Source organism: Mobula birostris, chromosome 21, assembly GCF_030028105.1.
Source record: "Mobula birostris isolate sMobBir1 chromosome 21, sMobBir1.hap1, whole genome shotgun sequence".
Lineage (NCBI taxonomy): Eukaryota > Metazoa > Chordata > Chondrichthyes > Myliobatiformes > Myliobatidae > Mobula > Mobula birostris.
Window position 1 is genome coordinate 54,804,254 of NC_092390.1, and position 19,251 is coordinate 54,823,504.

The 19,251-nt window shown below is 38.2% G+C and overlaps 1 protein-coding gene across 2 annotated transcripts in view; it reads right to left on the bottom strand.

Annotated features, from left to right (window-relative positions):
* The window catches only part of wdr11 (WD repeat domain 11), a 146,814-nt gene that overhangs the window by 23,551 nt on the left and 104,012 nt on the right, over positions 1–19,251 (bottom strand). For both annotated transcript variants that reach the window (XR_011882731.1, XM_072239518.1), the window contains exons 18-23: positions 16,899–17,013; positions 16,479–16,650; positions 13,660–13,768; positions 12,592–12,654; positions 12,368–12,433; positions 9,041–9,206 (exon numbers count right to left, since the gene is read on the bottom strand). Coding sequence is in view for 1 of the 2 variants with exons in the window: in XM_072239518.1 (XP_072095619.1) it covers positions 9,041–9,206; positions 12,368–12,433; positions 12,592–12,654; positions 13,660–13,768; positions 16,479–16,650; positions 16,899–17,013 (691 nt within the window). In the remaining variant the exon portion in view is untranslated. The remainder of the gene's footprint in view (positions 1–9,040; positions 9,207–12,367; positions 12,434–12,591; positions 12,655–13,659; positions 13,769–16,478; positions 16,651–16,898; positions 17,014–19,251) is intronic.

Sequence of the window (19,251 nt, forward strand, 5' to 3'; positions counted from 1 at the left end):
GAATGGAAAAAACGGGAAGGACGGCAAACCTCCGGGTAGACCGAAAGGTACCGATTTCCCTCCAACTGAACCACCAGTGACTTTGAAAGCTATATCGGAGCTAATTCAAAGGGAAATTTCAACCTCTATTACGGAGCTGATTCGTGAGGAAATTTCAATTAGTTTCCAGAAAATTGCCGATTCAATCGAGAAGATACAAATATCTATTACGGAACATCAGTCAGCTATATCTGATCTTCAAAAATCCACACAACAAAGTGAGCTTAAGATGGAGAAAATCGAAGAAACAATGTAATGAAGAAGAAACTCGACTTTCTGACCTTTAAAAACTCTTAGAATCCAGAATGCGACGGCAGAATCTTCGAATGATTGGGGTGCGTGAAGCTGTTGAAGCTGATAACCCTATGAAGTATTTTTCTCAACTTTTAAAAGATGCATTTCCTACTGTATTTCCTGACCAACCACTGTTATTGGATCGTGTTCACAGAGTTCCATCATACTCGCTTAGGTCAGATAAACCTCGACATGTCATTTTATGTTTTCATTACTTTCAAGACAAGGAGAAACTGTTTCGTTTCGTTCGATCTAAAGGTTACATTGATTTTCTGGATCTTAATTTCCGATTCGTGGAGGATTTCAGTAAACCAATCCGGGATCAACGGGTTCGTTACAGATCTGTGATGTCGGAACTCTACAAGATGGATTTAAAACCAGCGCTGCTTTACCCTGCACGTCTAAGGATTCGTACGTCGGATGGAGCCCTCCGTTTTTTTGAATCTCCATCGGATGCCCAGAGTTATCTGGATCAATTTTCACCTTCAACATCTTAATCGTAATTTTTAACTATCTCCGTTGATCGGAGGTTGTGAATTTGTCAGTCTTAATTTTTTTTTGTCCTATATGGGCAGAAAAGTTTATTTTTGATTATTTAATATGGTTGCTAAACTTTCTTTTTAACTGCGTCATTCCTTTCTTTTTCCCAGGGGATTCTGGGTGGTTATTCCCTCACCGTCATTTTACGTATTTCCTTTGTGGCCTTAAATTTTGTAGTTTTTTAAATCTATTTTGTTTTGTAGGTTTTCATAACTAGTTTATGTCATTAATCTCATTTTTTTTTGTTTTGTTTACTTATAGGGTCTGGGGTTTGTTGCGGTTTTTTTAATATTTTCTGGCTTTTACTCTGTTATATTATGTGTTTGTTTTAATTGAGTTACCTTTTTTTATTCTCTTACTGTTTTATAATTAGCTGATTTTTTTTTATATTTACATTTTTTTTAGGGAGCGTATACCGGAAGTCATGGGGGTAGTTTTAGTGCTTGCTTCTTTCGGGCTGGTCTGCGTTAGATTTAGCCTTGGGGTTATGGGGTGGGGGGTGGTGGGAGGGGCTTCACGTTTTAGTTTCTTTCTTCTTGGGCTATGTACATTATTGAAGTATTGGTTGCGTTCTTCTTCCCAGTATCTCTTATTTGTTCTGTTCCCTTTCCGGGTTCGTGGGTCGAGCCTATCGTCAACCCTCCTTGATGCGGGTTGACTTTAGGGTTTATAGAGTCTATTATTAATTTTGTCTCCTGGAATACTAATGGTCTTAATCATCCTATTAAAAGGAAAAAAGTTTTTAAAGTGTTCCGGAGACTTAAAGCACAAATTTTATTTTTACAAGAGACCCATGTGCGGAGGGGGGACAGACTACGTTTTTTTAAATTCTGGAAGGAACAACAGTTTCATTTGAACTCCAACGCTAAGATTCGAGGCGCCTCTATTTTTATAGACTCCTCAGTTACTTTTATACAACATGATATTATTTCTGATCCAAATGGTAGATTTCTATTGGTTAGTGGTCTACTATTTAATAAAAAGGTAGTTTTGGTTAATGTTTATGCTCCTAATATGGACTGTCCGGAATTTTATAAATCATTATTCAATCAGTTCCCAAATTTGAATGAGTTTTCATTGATCTGGGGCGGAGATCTTAATACCTGTTTATCTCCAGCTTTGGACTGTTCGGTTCCTCTACGGACCTTACCTAATAAATCTGCAACTTCCATTAATTCATTCCTCTCTGATTCTGGGTCGACAGACATTTGGCGTTTTTTGCATCCTCAGGAAAAAGATTTTTCTTTTTTTTTCACATGTTCACCATTCCTATTCAAGAATTGATTATTTCTTTATTGATTCTCGTCTTATTTCTTCAGTGATTAAATGTGATTATGACTCTATAACCATTTCGGATCATGCTCCACTTAAGCTTTTCAGGTCAATACACAAAATAATAGACAATGGCGTTTTAATTCGCTGTTGCTTCAGGACTCGGACTTTGTTAACTTTATGAATGAACAGATTGATCTTTTTTTTACAATTAACTATACAGAGGATATTTCTGTGAACATTCTTTGGGATACTTTTAAAGCTTATATTCGTGGTCAGATTATCTCGTATTCTGCTGCTTTGAGGAAGAAGCTGAAGCAGGAGGAGTTGGTAATCGTGGACAAGATTAAGGAAATTGATAAGAAATATGTTATAGCTCCTTCTGAGGAGTTATATAAACAAAGAACTGTACTTCAAATGGAACACAGTTTATTACTTTCGTCCTCGATTGTAAACCAATTAAAGAAAACAAGAAGTGAATTTTATGTACACAGTGACAAAATTAGCAAACTGTTGGCTAATCAACTGAAGTCTAATTATGCTAAACCTCAAATTAATCAGATTTATAACCAAAATGACCGACTGATACTTGATCATGTGGGGATTAATCAAACTTTCTGTGATTTTTATTCTTCCTTATATCAATCAGAGTCTCCTCGAGATTCTAAATATATGAATGATTTTTTAGATAATCTAGACTTCCCTGAGATTTCACAGGATATGTCTTCTATGTTAGATACTCCCATTACCACAGATGAGATTAAGAATGTTATTTTCTCTATGAATTTGGGGAAAGCTCCTGGCCCTGATGGGTTTACCGTAGAATTTTATAAATGTTTCGCACCTTCATTAATCCCTTGGCTCTGTAGGGCTTTTGAGGCTTCATTAAAACTTGGTAAACTTCTTGAATCTTTCAATAGAGCGTCAATCTCTCTAATATTAAAGAAGGATAAAGATCCTGCTCAATGTGCATCTTATAGACCAATATCTTTATTAAATATTGATTCTAAAGTTTTTTCTAAGTTATTAGCAAATAGATTAGAAAAAGTACTTCCTTTTATTATTTCGGAAGACCAAACGGGTTTTATTAAAGGTCGTTACTCTTTTTATAATATTCGCACACTGTTAAATATTGTTTATACTCCCTCACAAAATGTTCCTGAGTGTGTTATCTCTTTAGATGCTGAGAAAGCTTTTGATAGAGTAGAATGGCCTTATTTATTTAAGGTGCTTGAAATGTTTAATTTTAGCTCAAAATTTATATCCTGGATTGTTATATCATTCTCCTGTGGCCTCGGTCCGTACTAACTCTCTAAGCTCACCTTTTTTCCCTCTTTCTCGAGATACTCGACAAGGGTGTCCTCTTAGTCCTTTATTATTTGATATTGCATTAGAACCTCTTGCAATTGCCATTCGAGAATCTCCAAATATTACTGGGATAACTCGGGGCTTAAAGTCCCATAAAATATCACTCTATGCTGATGACTTACTTTTATATATTTCTAATCCCCAAAAATCCATCCCTGCTGTTTTAGAGCTATTAGCACAATTTGGTCTTTTTTCAGGTTATAAATTAAATCTTAGTAAGAGTGAACTTTTCCTGATTAATAAACAACTTCCCTTATATCATAACTTTCCATTTAAATTGATTAATAATTATTTTTCATATGGGATTAAAATTACTTGTAAATACAAATATTTATTTAAGATTAACTTTTTACCCTTAATTGACCATATTATTCAACTTTCATCTAAATGGTTTCCTTTATATTTAACTTTGATTGGTCGTATTAATGCAGTTAAGATGCTTTTTTTGCCAAAATTTTTATATATATTTCAGGCTTTACCAATTTTTGTTCCAAAATCTTTTTTTGTTAAAGTTGACTCCAAAATTTCTTCATTTATTTGGCAAAATAAAAACCCGAGACTGGGTAAAATACATTTACAGAAAGCTAAGAGAGATGGAGGCTTAGCATTACCTAACTTTAGATTTTATTATTGGGCAATTAATATTCGACATATGAAATTTTGGTTACTTGACCAGGGTATACTATCCATTCCTAAATGGGTAGCATTGGAATTACAATCTGTTCAGGGCTATACACTTGGCTCTATTTTAGGTTCCTCTCTTCCTTTTGATTTGAAACGCCTTAAACAGGTGCCTAACCCGATAGTTAAATATACCTTACGTATTTGGTTTCAATTCAGAAAATTTTTTGATCTTAACCAATTTGGGCTAGCGATTCCTATCTTAGGTAACATATTTTTTCCTCCCTCTTTTACGGATCGTGCTTTTCAAATTTGGAAGACTAAGGGTATTTCACGGTTTTTGGATTTATTTTTAGATGGTTCCCTTATGTCTTTTGAACAATTATCTAATAAATATAATTTATCAAGAATACATTTTTTTAGATATCTACAAGTTAGAAATTTCCTAAGTACTATACTTTCTTCCTTTCCAATGCTTCCTCCTACATACATTTTAGAAACTATAATTAACCTTAATCCATGTCAGAAAGGTGCATCGGCCATTATTTATAATATTATTATGAAACTTAGGAAAGCTCCATTTGATAAGATTAGGTCAGATTGGGAACAAGAATTGGGATCTATTATTTCCGTGGATGACTGGGGGCAGATTTTACAATTAGTCAATACTTCCTCTATCTGTGCTAAACATTCCCTAATTCACTCTAAAGTTGTTCATAGAGCACATATGTCCAAAGATAAATTAGCTCGCTTTTATTCTCATATTAATCCTTTTTGTGATAGATGTCCGGGGCAGATAGCCCCTTTAACTCATATGTTTTGGTCTTGTCCTACTCTGGAAACTTTTTGGAGAGACATTTTTAATATTATCTCCAAGGTATTGAATATAGATATCTCTCCTCACCCTATTATTGCTATCTTTGGACTACCTAAAATTTCCAGTAATCTTTCTCCTTCAGCCCGTAGAATGATTGCATTTCTTACTTTAATGGCGAAAAGATGTATCTTACAATATTGGAAAGAGCTTAATGCTCCAACTACCTTTTTTTGGTTTTCTCAGACGATATTATGCTTGAATTTGGAGAAAATTAGAAGCAATCTTTATGACTCCTCATTTAAATTTGAACAGACCTGGAGACCTTTTATTCATTATTTTCATTTAATGTAATATATACTCTCCTTTTTTTTTTACTGTTTTTAATGGAGGTCGGGATTGAGGACGTGATCTTAAGTTTTTTAACTCTGTTTGGTTTCAGGTTAGCCCATTGCTTTGCTTTGCTTTTAGTTAGTTGCACGGTGGGTTTTTTTTGGGTTTTTTTTTTTCCTTTTCTCTATTGATATATATATAAAAATTAGTATACTATTATGCTACCTTGGTACGTTACGTTTAAATTACATTGTATCTTTTTTTTGTATTAATATCTCCTGTAATTTTATTATATTCTAACAGTGTATTAGTGCCTATATGGCTTACCTTTTTGTATACTTATTCAATAAAAAGATTTAAAAAGAAAGAAAAAAAAAAGCTGCCAAGCAAGTTGATTGGGTGGTTAAGCTGGTGTACGGTGTGCTGGTATTCATTAGTCAGGGGATTGAGCTTTTTTTTTTAACTTGCGCATGGAGATACATCGCAGAATAGGCCCTTCAGGCCCTTTGAGCCATGCCTGCCCAGTAATCACCAGATTTAATCCTAGCCTAATCAATGACCAATTAACCCACCAACCAGTATGTCTTTGGACAGTAGGAGGAAACCAGGGCACCTGGAGGGAATGCTTACGGTCACTCCTTACAGGCAGTGGTGGGAATTGAACCTGGTTGCTGATACTGTAAAGTGTTGTGCTAACCAATGTGCTTCCGTACTGCCCCAGGAGATCAAGACCCGCAAGGTGATGTGCAGCTCTATAACAACCTGGCTAGACCACAATTGGAGTATTGTTTTCCGTTCTGGTTGACTCACTATAGGAAGGATATAGAAGCTTTAGAGAGGGTGCAGTGGAGATTTACCTGGCTGGATTAGCAAGCATGTCTTGTGAGGAAAGGTTGAGTAAGCTAGGACTTTTCCCTTTGGAAGAAGGATGAAAGGTGACTTGATAGAAGTGTTTAAGATGATCGGAGACATTGATAGAGTGAGCGGCCAGTACCTTTTTCCCAGGGTGGCAATGGCTAAAATAAGGGGGCACAATTTTAGGATGTTTGGAAGAAAATATAAGAGAGATGTTTGAGGTATTTCTTTTTGTTTTGCACAGAAAGTGGTAAGTAAGTGGAAGGCACTGCCAGGGGTGGTGGTAGAGGCAGATACATTAGGGACATTTAAGAGAACCTTAGGCACATGGATGATAGAAAGGAGGAAGGCGATAAGGCACAGGAGAAAAATTAGACCATTCAGCCCATCAAGTCTGCTCCACCATTCCATCATGGCTGATCCTGGATCCCACTCACCCCCATACACCTGTCTTCTCACTATGCCCTTTGATATCTTGAATGATCAAGTAATGATCAACTTCCACCTTAAATATACCCACGGACTTGGCCTCCACCACAGTCTGTGGCAGAGCATTCCACAGATTCACGATTCACTGGCTAAAAAAAGTCCTCCTTACTTTGTTCTAAAAAGTTGTCCCTCAGTTTTCAGGTTGTGCCCTCTAGTTCTAGAAACCCCCACCATAGGAAGCATCTTCTCCACATCCGCCCTATATAGTCCTTTCAACAGTCAGTAGGTTTCAATGAGATCCCCTGCATTCTTCTAAATTTCAGTGAGAACAAGCCCAAAGCTACCAAACGCTCCTCATGTTAACCCTTTCATTCCTGGAATCAGCCCTGTGAACCTCCTCTGAACTCATACCAATGACAACACATCCTTTCTCAGATATGGGGCCCAAAATTGTTGACAATACTCCAAGTGTGGCATGACTAGTGTCTTATAAAGGCTCAGGATTATCTCCTTGCTTTTATATTCTATTTCCCTTGAAATAAATGCCAACATTGCATTTGCCTTCTTTACCACAGACTCAACCTGTAAATTAACCTTCTGGGAGTCCCTCTGAACCTCTGAAGTTTGAACCTTCACCCCATTTAGATAATAGTCTGCACTATTGTTCCTTTTATCAAAATTCATTATCATACATTTCCCAACACTGTATTCATCTGCAACTTTTTTGCCCATTCTTCCAATCTGTCTAAGTCCTGTTACAATCACATTGCTTCCTCAGCACCACCTACCCCTCCACCTATCTTTGTATCACCTGCAAACTTTGCAACAAAGTTATCAATTCCACTATCAAAATCATTGACAAACAATATGAAAAGTAGTGGTCCAAATACTGACCCTTGAGGAACACCACTAATCACTGGCAGCCAACCAGAAAAGGCCCCTTTTATTCCCACTTGCTACCTTCTACCTGTCAGCCATTCCTCTTTTCATGCCAGTATTATTCCTGCAATGCTATAGGATTTTATCTTGTTCAGCAGTCTCATGTGTGGGACCCTATCAAATGCCTTCTGAAAATCCAAGTAAATAACATCCACTGCCTCTCCTTTGTCTACCTTGCTTGTTACTGCCTCAAAGAACTCTAACAGATTTGTCAGGCAAGATTTCCCTTTACAGAAACCATACTGACTTTGACTTATTTTATCAATAGTCTTCAAGTACCCTGAAACCTCATCCTTACTAATAAACTCCAACACTTTCCCAACCACTGAGGTTAGACTAACTGGCCTATAATTTCCTTTCTTTTGCCTTCCTCCCTTCTTAAAGAGTGAAGTGACATTTACAATCTTCCAGTCCTCCGGGACCATGCCAAAATTAAGTGATTTTTGAAAGATCATGACCAATGCATCTGTTATCTCTTCAGCAACCTCTCTCAGGGCGCTGGGATGTAGTCCATCTGGTCCAAGTGACTTATTCACCTTAAGACCTTTCAGTTTGCCTAGCACTTTTTCCTTTGTAATAGCAATGGCACTCACCCCTGTTCCCCGACACTCACGGACCTCTGGCACACTGCTAGTGTCTTCCACAGTGAAGGCAGATGCAAAGCACCTATTAAGTTCATTAGCCATTTCTTTGTCCCCTATTACTACCTCATCAGCATCATTTTCCAGTGGTCCAATATCAACTCTCACCACTCTTTTACTCTTTATATAACTGAAAAAACTTTTGGCATCCTGCTTTATATTATTCTCTCATATGCCCTCATATTTCATCTATCACTTCCTTATAGTTTTTTTTTAGTTGCCTTTTGTTGGATTTCAAGAGCTTCCTAATCATCCAACTTCCCACTCACTTTTGCCACCTATACATGCAGTCCTTAACTTCCTTTGTCAGCCACAGTTACCTACCCCTGCCATTTGAGAACCTCTTCCTCTGTGGGACATATTTATCCTGTGCTTTGTGAACTATTCCCAGAAAGTTCAGCTATCTCTGCTCTGCTGTCATCCTGCCAGGATCCTCCTCCAATCCACCTGGGCAAGCTCCTCCTCATGCCTCTGGAATTCCATTTATTCCACTGCAATACCGATACATGTGACTTGTGCTTCTCCTTCTCAAATTGCAGTATGAATTAAATCATATTATGATCAATGCCTCCTAAGGGTTCCTTTACATTAAGCTCCCTAATAAGATCCGGGTTATTACACAACACCCAATCTAACACCCGTTCCTCGAGTAGGCTCAAGCACAAGCTGCTCTTAAAAGCCACCATGTAGGCACTCAACCAATTCTCTCTCTTTCCTCCATGTGGGAGGGAAGGGTTTGATTAACCTTGGAGTAGGTTAAAAAGTTTATACAATATCATTGGCTGTAGGGCCTGTGCTGTTTTATATTCTCTGTAAGTACATGATAGGAAATGTGCTGGGTACTGGATCACAGAAGAACGAGCATCATAAGCTTGTTTGTTGCAATTTGTGTTACCTGGAAGTAGGAACTCTCACACAGTACATCGTAGCAAATATCCAGTGGGCTGGCCTGGTTCTCTTGAACGCCATTCTCTGGAACTAGGTCTTTTCTCTTTGAGAATCTATACAAATAATGAGCAGCAATAGTCCAGAACAGCAGTTCTGACTCATCACCAAAAAGCCTATAAACGCAAACAAAACCGGAGGAGTGACTTAGAGAGTGTCAAGCGTACAGGAGGCTTAAAAACAAAGAACATTTTTACTAGATATACCTTAGGCATGAATAATAAAAACATTCTGAGATAAAAATCACCTTTTCACTAAGGTAATTGTAATGTAAACTACTTTTCTCCCCTCATTGTGGTTCAGCATTAAAATAACACTATTCAAAGCTCAATACTCATAGAGGCTGTACATACGGGATGTTCAGGGAAGGTAGAACTTTTAGTGAAGGGGCTTGTCATGTCTATTTTGGGCAGCTCACTCACCTTTGGTCCCCACCAGACACTCAGCTCTCACCTGTGGCTCCAAGTGGCAACAGTGGCCCCACCTTGGTACACTGCTTTGACAGGCAGGCTAAACCAGGTGAGGGTAGGTGGTGGGCCTCATAGCACGGTGAAATAGGGATAGAGACACGATAGTGACAGCTCCAGCAGACTGGGCAAATGAAATCTACTGTGAGATAGTGACAGCTCCAGCAGACTGGGCAAATGAAATCTACTGTGAGATCCAATGGTTCTGCAATGCTTTGTGAAGAGCGAAGGGCATAATGATGCACAGATGTCATGGACATCCACTGCCACCAAGGAAGATGCCAGCTACTCATACCACTGGATCCAGACATCAGAGGTCGAGAGAGGAGAACTGTCCCAGTGCATCAGCTTTTCGACTTTAAAACTCTCCCGCACAAGTTTCCTGTAATTGTCAGATACAACAGACGACAACCACAGAATACCACCGAGAGTAGATCATAAGGCATAGGACCAGAATTAGGCCATTCAGCCCATCAAGTCTGCTTCGCAAGCTGTAGTAGATAGCAAAGTACTTCGAGGTATGAACAAGGAAAGAAATAAGGGATGGGATGGGGTGAGAGGAACACAGGGTTCTTGAGATGCATTTGGAAGTGGGTAACAGGAATACTGGGTCACAAGGTATTAAATCCAGACACTGAACCCATAGTAACATTCCACTGGAAAATGATTAGCTCTACTATATTATCAGAGTGATATATTATATATGGCCTTGTGCGTACACGGGGGTCAAAGGGTTGGGTGCATGCCATTGTATAAAGATATGACATGAATCACTATATGAGAAAAGAGACAAAATGGATTTATTTACTTATCGATATACAGCCCTTCCAGCCCTTAGAGCCGTGTCACCCAGCAACCTGCAATTTAATCCTAGCCTAATCACAGAACAATCAACCAGTAGGTCTTTGGACTGCAGGAGGAAACCCATATGGTCATGATGAAAACGTACAAACTCCTTACAGTCAGCGGTGGGAATTGAACCCGGGTCACTGGTACTGTAAGGTATTGTGATAATCACTATATTACCATGCCGCCCCATCCTAAGGATTTTTGGCTGCATGTGACAGAATGCTGATGATTCCCGCTAGAGAAGGATAAATTTGTTAATCTCGGATGGACAGAGCTTTGCACAAAGTGAAATTTCAAAATTTTGCTAGTCTGAGGCACAATTATTTGCCTCTCAGTGATGGGAGTGTATCGTAATTAAGCTTCTGCTGATCAGGGTGATATATCTCCTGATTTCCCTGATCCCATCTGGGAGCTGCCTGCAGTATCAGCAGGTTCAATCCCCATTCCAGAACTTGAGCATTCAATCTGAGCCAAAACTGCAGGAGTGCTGCATTAGTACAAAGCATTAAGCTAAGATTCTGCTTGCTAGCAGTGGCAATTTGTGCACATCTCACAGCATGGCTCCAAGACAACAGGGTAAATTCCAGTCAACCAGGACCATACAAACAGAACACCGGCCGATCATCCTAATACTGCCTGTTGGGCACAAAATTATTAAAACCATAAACTGAAGAGAACCACTGAGCACTGGCTTTCAGTTCAAGGATGACATTCAAATGCACAAAAGTGATGTTAAATATGTTAGATGATGCCTTTTTTTGAATTATTTTGCTAATGATAACACAAGAGATCCTGCAGATGCTGGAAATTCAGAGTAACAAACACAAAATGTGGCATTTTGTACGATGATGTCATACAAAACAGCATTTTGTACTTGTTGAGGTGAAAATTGGTTAGTTAGACATTAATTTTAAGTTGAAAAGATGGTCTGATCGGTACCAGTCAACACATTGTAACATACATAAATGGTTGAGTGAGTAAAGTCAGTATCACATTGCTTGGGAAATAATGTAGAAGAAATACAGAAATATGAATTTAGTTCACAAAAGTGTTCAAGTGCAATTCAAGGAAATGATAGGTAAAAACTGGGAAAAGTTTATTTGTAATAAAGTTTCTCGCTTTAAATTATTAACAAAATAAAAAGTCTATCATAAAATAATTATGCATGGATGGTAGAAAAGTAAATAAATATATCAAACACCTAATGTATGGAAATAATAAGTACCAGAAAGTTGAGTCAATATGGAATATACTGGCCCATGCAGATTATTAACAGAATGTAAGGTGTAACTTGTAAGAGACATCTTCATGGTATGAACATCTGCCCAAATAGAGCCAGGGAAAGCATTTCAGAAGTGCTTCAAGTTTGACAATGCAAGTTAAAGCTTGAAGTAAGCAGGTGTAAAAAGCAGTCCTGATGAAGGGTCTCGGCCCGAAACGTCGACTGTACCTCTTCCTATAGATGCTGCCTGGCCTGCTGCATTCACCAGCGTTTTTTGTGTGTGTTGCTTGAATTTCCAGCATCTGCAGATTTCCTTGTGGAGGTGTAAAAAGCAGGAGGGATTGATGATGGCTCAATGATTTTTAAAGAGTTGGACTTTCTGTGGCTTTGCAATTAGAAAACAGAAAGAAAAAAGGTTCTAATAAAAGGTGAGAACAATATAATACGGAACTATGATAGAAGATGAGCAATGGAGCACATGGATTCAATTCCAAAAATAAGCTGAACGAAAATGGGGAAGGAAATAGAAATAGAAATGTACTGTGATCTGAAGGGTAATGAATATTTTGGGGCCTGGGAGAGAAGGGTGCAGATTTTGAAAAGATGTAACAGAGCCAGCATTCTGGGTTTTGAACATAAACAGTTCTATGCGTGATGCCCACAGGCCTAACGGTTTAACTATGGAGGGCAGGACTGAAGGAGGCAATGGCCTAGCTATTCCAAGGTGAATCTAAGGTACCTTGCCACCAATAAACATCGTTGCAGCAGTTGGAATTCGGGGTCTATAAGAAGCTGCTGGATGTCGCTGTAAAGAAAATAAACAGCATTAACTGAGAAACATGTAGACAAATTTGTTAATATTTTATATGCTAACATGCAATTGTAAAGCTTTAATCAGAAATACAGTTAAAGACACCATTTCAATTTCATGACATGAAATACAACTATAAATTATGTACTCACCTTGATATAGAGTTCAATTGTTCCTGCATAAGACATTTTATTTCTTCGTTTTCTGAATAAGAGCTGTAGAAAACAGGAAACAACTATCAGCATAGAGATATCACAAACACGAGGAAATCTGCAGATGCTGGAATTTCAAGCAACACACATAAAGATGCTGGTGAATGCAGCAGGCCAGGCAGCATCTCTAGGAAGAGGTACAATCGACGTTTCAGGCCAAGACCCTTCGACAAGACTAACTGAAAGAAAAGATAGTAAGAGACTTGAAAGTGGGAGGGGGAGGGGGAGATCCAAAATGACAGGAGAAGACAGGAGGGGGAGGATGGAGCTAAGAGCTGGAAAATTGATTGGCAAAAGGGATATGAGAGGATCATGGGACGGGAGGCCTAGGGAGAAAGAAAGGGGGGGAGAAGCCCAGAGGATGGGCAAGGGGTATAGTGAGAGGGACAGAGGGAGAAAAAGGAGAGAGAGAGAGAAGAAAAAAATAATAAATAAATAAATAACGGTTAGGGTACAAAAGGGAGGTGGGGCATTAGTGGAAGTTAGAGAAGTCCATGTTCATGCCATCAGGTTGGAGGCTACCCAGACGGAATATAAGGTGTTGTTCCTCCAACCTGAGTGTGGTTTCATCTTGACAGTAGAGGAGGCCGCGGATAGACAACACCTATCTCTTCTTTCAGTTAGTCCTGACGAAGGGTCTTGGCCTGAAACGTCGACTGTACCTCTTCCTATAGATGCTGCCTGGCCTGCTGCGCTCACCAGCATATTTATGTGTGCAGCATAGAGATATGCTCATTTGGTTCAAGAATATTCCTCTTCAGGAATAAATAAAAACATCAAGTAATTATGCACAACATGTCAATATGTAATTAAGATACAGTAGAATTTCAGCACTAATTATTTTAACAATATGCTAATACATTCTTAGTAAACATTCAAATGATTATCCTAATTATCCAGATAATAAAAATATGCACTCACGAAATATTGATTTCTGTTTATACATCTGTAAGTTCCATAACCAATTACAAAGCAACAGAAGTCGTTGTTAGGTTAGAGCGTACTTACATTTGCATAATGTCCAGTGAATACTGTCCATTCCATGGTTGATGCAATAGGAAAGCTTTCAATACAAAACAAGATCTTGGAAGAAGGAGATAAGGGCACCAAATTGGATCTACACGAGAAAAATACAAATAGTCCAGTCATGAAGCAAGCTTCTTTACTGTCAATCAGCAGTATCGTTGCAATCCGCTGAAATTCTTTTAAGTGCGCGGACGTTAATTATGCTGACTGTCACGCCAAGCAACAGAAAGTGGTCTTGATTGAAAGAACTAAAATGATCATATCTTGGCTTCTATGCTAATGTTTCATTTATGCTTTTGTACATGTAGCACACCTACACGGAGTGCAGTGCAGTTGTAGGAAAGCAGCATCCATCAACAAGGACTCTTACTACCCAGGCTATGCCCTCTTCTCGCTGTTGCCATCAGGGAGAAGGTACAGGAGCCTCAGGACCCACACCAACAGGCTTGGGAACAGTTACCACCCCCTCACCATCAGAATCTTGAACCACTGGGGATAACTTCACTTGCCCCCATTGTTGAAATGTTCCCACAACCTAAGGACTCACTGTCAGAACTTTTCATTTCATGTTCTCAATATTTATTGCATATTTAGTTAATATTATTCTTCTTCTGTATTTGCACAGTCTGTTGTCTTTTGCACATTGATTGTTTGTCCGTCCTGCTGGGTATGGTCTTTCATCGATTCTATTCTGTTTCTTGTATTTACTGAGTATGCCTGCAAGTAAAATGAATCTCAGGGTTGTATAGGGTGGTATACATGTACTTTGATGATAAATTTACTTTGAACTTTGTTTATAATTAAAACAAAACTTAAAATATTAGTTAAAAGCAGAGATTTTTATTTCCTAGATTGTTGATTTTCAGAATTTTTAAATGTCACTAGCTGTCAGGTTTGTTGATGACGTTATTGCCGTTGGGTGTTTGTGAATGATGGAACTGAAACTCAAGAGAAGCCGATGAAAGAAATCTGAAATCCACCTCACGCCACATTTTATTAATGGACCCATCACCATGCAAGAAAAATAAATGCAGTGAAGAAAAAAATAAAAGATATTGTAAATATAGGGAAAACACTGAAATTGCTATTTATTCTAAATATTCAAAAGTATTCCAAGTGTAGAAAACACTAAAATCATACATCTTCATAAGGAATTTTAAAACAAAAGCTTGAATTAATTCAAAAACAATTTGCAAAACACTTCATATAAATGTCCCTCAGAGGATGACAACTAGAATTATTTGTTGATAGGTAAATAAAAGATTTCAACTCAGATTACATCTTTCTTTGAGCATTAGTGATTACCTCCGACTTTATCTGAGAAGTAAAAAAAATGAAAGAAGCTTGCTGCAGTGGAAAGATTCCACCAGCAGGTGGGGTACAGGGTGTACACGGGTAAAACTGCATGAGAATTAACACCCAACCATCTCACCATCAGGTCTATAAATAAATGCATGGCTATTTATCTGTAATAACTATGATCAATTTTGCATTATTTATAAGAACGTCGCAAGTCCTAAACTATTTTACTATTTTATAGTGACAGAATGCCAAGTAGTGATGTACTTACGGCTTTGTGCAGTGTTCTAACAATTTAACAAAACATCATATTTTCAAATTCACAGTAGCATATACCAATAAAGAGTCCATTTGTCTGATCCAGCGTACTTAAACTCAGTGCTTACTTCGAGTAGTTATCTTACATGAAAGGGTGCTATTGTAAATGACACTCTCTTACACTAACGCTGTACTGAAATGACCAGTACAAAGTATTCCTTCAATTACTGAAAGAAATCTGCAAGACTTCAAATCCAATTTCTATCCAAGTCCTACTAAATTCGAAGGCTAGAGAAAACAGATCTTTGACCATTTCTGTGGCACATTATCAAGTAACTTAAGAAAGTAACTACCAACTTTTAAATTAAAAACACTACAGATGTTAAGAGGCAAATCTGTTTTAGCTTTGGAGAAGAGAAGACGATATCTGATCAGAATCTGAACTCAGCTCAGCACAACCGCCCTCAATAAAGAGCCCAACATCAGAATGGCAGTGGAAGGGAAAGAGAAAAGAAAACATAACTCAGCTGGATACAAGTAAGGGCAGCCATTGTAAAAGGAAAACAGCTAAATCCCGGAATTACCATAGATACATAAGGAAGGAAGCGAGAGTTGGCATTTACATAATGACAATACTCATATCATCATCATTTATCAAGTGCCATGTTGTGTGACATGGGTGATTGTGGTCTTGGCAAGTTTTTCTACAGAAGTGGTTGCCATCTCCTTCTTCCCGGGCAGCATCTTTACAAGATGGCTGACCCCAGCCATTATCAATACTCTTCAGGGATTGTCTGCCTGCCTAGCATAGGAGGACACATAACCAGGAATTGGGCAGCAAGGTAGCATGGCAGCACAACGCTTTACAGTACCAACACGCTGCCTGTAAGGAGTTCTCTCTGTGACCACGTGGGTTTCCTCTGGGTGCTCCGGTTTCCTCTCACAGTCCAAAGACGTACCGGCTGGTACGTTAATTGGTCATTATAAATTATCCCATGATTAGGCTAGGATTAAAGTGGGGGATTGCTGGGCAGCACGGATTAAAGGGCTGGAAGGGCCTATGCCGCACTGCGTCTCTGTAAATAAAATAAAAAATAACACTCCCTTTGGAAAAAGAACACTAATACTATCAAATACCATTATCTGAAATTAAAATAACCTGAGAACATGTAAGCTTTTATTGAAGCTTTATAACACACTTACACAATCGGACCATGTTTTTACACTTAAACTTGTAATCACACCTGTTAACTCCTGCTCATCCATTCCGTAACTTGCTGATTTCATTGCTATTTCCAAAACTCGGATGCAGCCATCATCGGAAGCCAGAACAACTTTATCGGAACTGCACCAATCTATGTCAAGGACCTTGTAGCTGACATTGCGACCAGTTCTCATGCTGCTTATCATTTGAACCTTAAAACACAAAATTACCAATAATTATTTTTTTAAGAAATTAAAACCATCTTATTAAATTTATTTCAACGGCTGTATTTTGATCAAATATATTTAACATGCGAGAAATGAACTTTGAGGAAGATTCAAGTAACATATCTGACATTTAGTAAAAGCACATTAAACATAATGAACAGGAATGCAACTTGTATGACACATCACAAATACTTTCAAAGTGGATCAGGGAAAAATCTGGACATTAGCATTACCTCCTTAGAATCCCAAATTTCAGCTCCATCATTAAACATCATTAAAAGTTTCAGGTTTCCTTTTCCGGGACCAAAACGAATCTTCTTTACCCAACCACGGTGAGTAGGAATTCCTCTGCACAGAGATCAAACAAAACAAGGACTTTCACAAATGAACTTCTACATCAGCTCAATTAAAACAAATAGAGAATGCCATTCATCTGGTTGAGCAAATGTCAACGATCTGTACATTCTCACTGGAACAGCACAAACAGGCATTTGAAGAGCTATACTCACTTTGCTGTTGTTGGTGTTTGTTGTGTTCCAGCTTGTTTCGTTGAGCATTGTGGGTATGCTACATGGCACCGGATTGTGTGGTGACACTTATGGGCTGCCCCGAGTACATCCTTAGGTGGTTTTGTTGTTAATGCAAATGATGCATTTCACTGTATGCTTCAATCATGTGATAAATCAATCTGAATCTGAATCTGAATCTGATAAGGGAATGGCAAATTGATGATACTAGATTCCCTCTACATGGTCACACGAGTATCCAGGCCCAGAAGAATTCATCTGACAAGTGGCTAGTTTGCGTTCACCAGCAACTTTGATGTGTGTAGTTTGATAGTTGATGCATTTTTTAAAACATTTCCAAAAATTTCTTAGATTTAAGGATAATTACAAAATAACAAATGTAATACCTTTGGTCAAAAAAGGAGACCAAAAGGAGGAAACTACAAATCATTTAGCTCATCATCTGTCATTGAGAAAATGTTTGATGATACTATTAAAGAAGTTATAGAAACATGCTTAGGAAAAGTCAATGTGTTTTTTTGAAAGGGAAATCACTTTTTACTTATTTATTGAAAGTCTTGGAAGTGCGGCAGTCCTCACATAATAGGGGTTGGGGGAAGGGGGCAGTGTCCATTCTTGGAAAACTAGCTTTCTCTTGATTTTCCATAACAAAGCTACATTACTTGCCTATGTGTCAAGAATTGAGAGTTGGAAAAGTTTTGTGTTGATTTATTTATTTTTCAACACAAATTCCATGAATGAATTTTATTCAAAGTTTAAAGCAAAATTTATTATGAGAATACATACATGTCACCACATACAACCCTGAGATTATTTTTCCTTCGGGTATGTTTAGCAAATCTATAGAAGAGTAACCGTGAACAGGATCAATGAACAACAAGCTGTGCAAATGCAAATATAAGTAAAATAGCAATAAATAACAAGAGCATGAGAACACCAGAAATAGGATGAATGTAGTTACCCCCTTTTGTTCAAGAGCCTGATGATTGAAGGGTAGTAACTGTTCTTGAATTTGGTAATATGGGTCCAGAGCTTCTTGCACCTTCTACCTGATGCTAGTGCTGAGGAAAGAACAAGGCCTGGATGGAGAGGATCTTTGATGATGGATGCTGCCTTTCCACGGCAACGTTTCATGTAGATGTGTTCAATGGTTAGGAGGGCTTTGCCCATGATGTACTGGGCAATTTTACTTTGAACTTACTCCGTATTAAATTCTTGAGTAGTGACCTGACAATTCCGTAAAGGTGACTTTCCATAAAAGAACAGCCATAGTATGCATTTGTCGTTATGTGTATTCCAGATAACGGGAAACCCATACATAACATACCTAGATTTCCTGAAGGCTTTTTATAAAAGGGCCACATTAGATGCTATTAGGGGATATAAAAGTTCATACTTTAGAAGGAATAATTCATGGTTTAGCCTGGAAAAAAAAAGATCTGTCGGCTAACCAGAAACCGAGTAGAAAATAATGTGTCCTGCTGAAGGGTCTTGGCCTGAAACGTTGACTGTACTCTTTTCCATAGATGTTGCCTGGCCTGCTGAGTTCCTCCAGCATTTTGTGTGTGTTGCTTGAATTTCCAGCATCTGCAGATTTTCTCTTGTTTGTGATTAGACAATAATATGCCATTTACTGGTTGACAAGGTGTGATGAGTGGTGGACCACAGGTTCTCTTTAACACGTTATGTAAGTGACTTGGATTAAAGCACCAAAGGTACGTTTGCTAAATTTGCAGATGTTCTAATATCAGGTAGTACATTAAGCTGCAAAGGGAACTTAAAGAGGCCCAAAAGACTTAGAGAAAGGGTAAGTGAGTGGGCAAAGAGCTGGCAAATGATGTGTGACACAAATAAATTTGAAACTGCTTTCTTTTGCAGGTATAAATTTGATAGCATGTTGTCCAAATGTCTTGATGCACAATTTGCCAAGGTTAATGTGCAGGTACAACTAATAATGTGGAAATAAAATACAATTTTAGTTTAACATCAGGGACTGAATAGAAAAGAAGGAAGGTTATGTTTCTATTATACGAGGCATTAGAGACACCACATTTGGAAT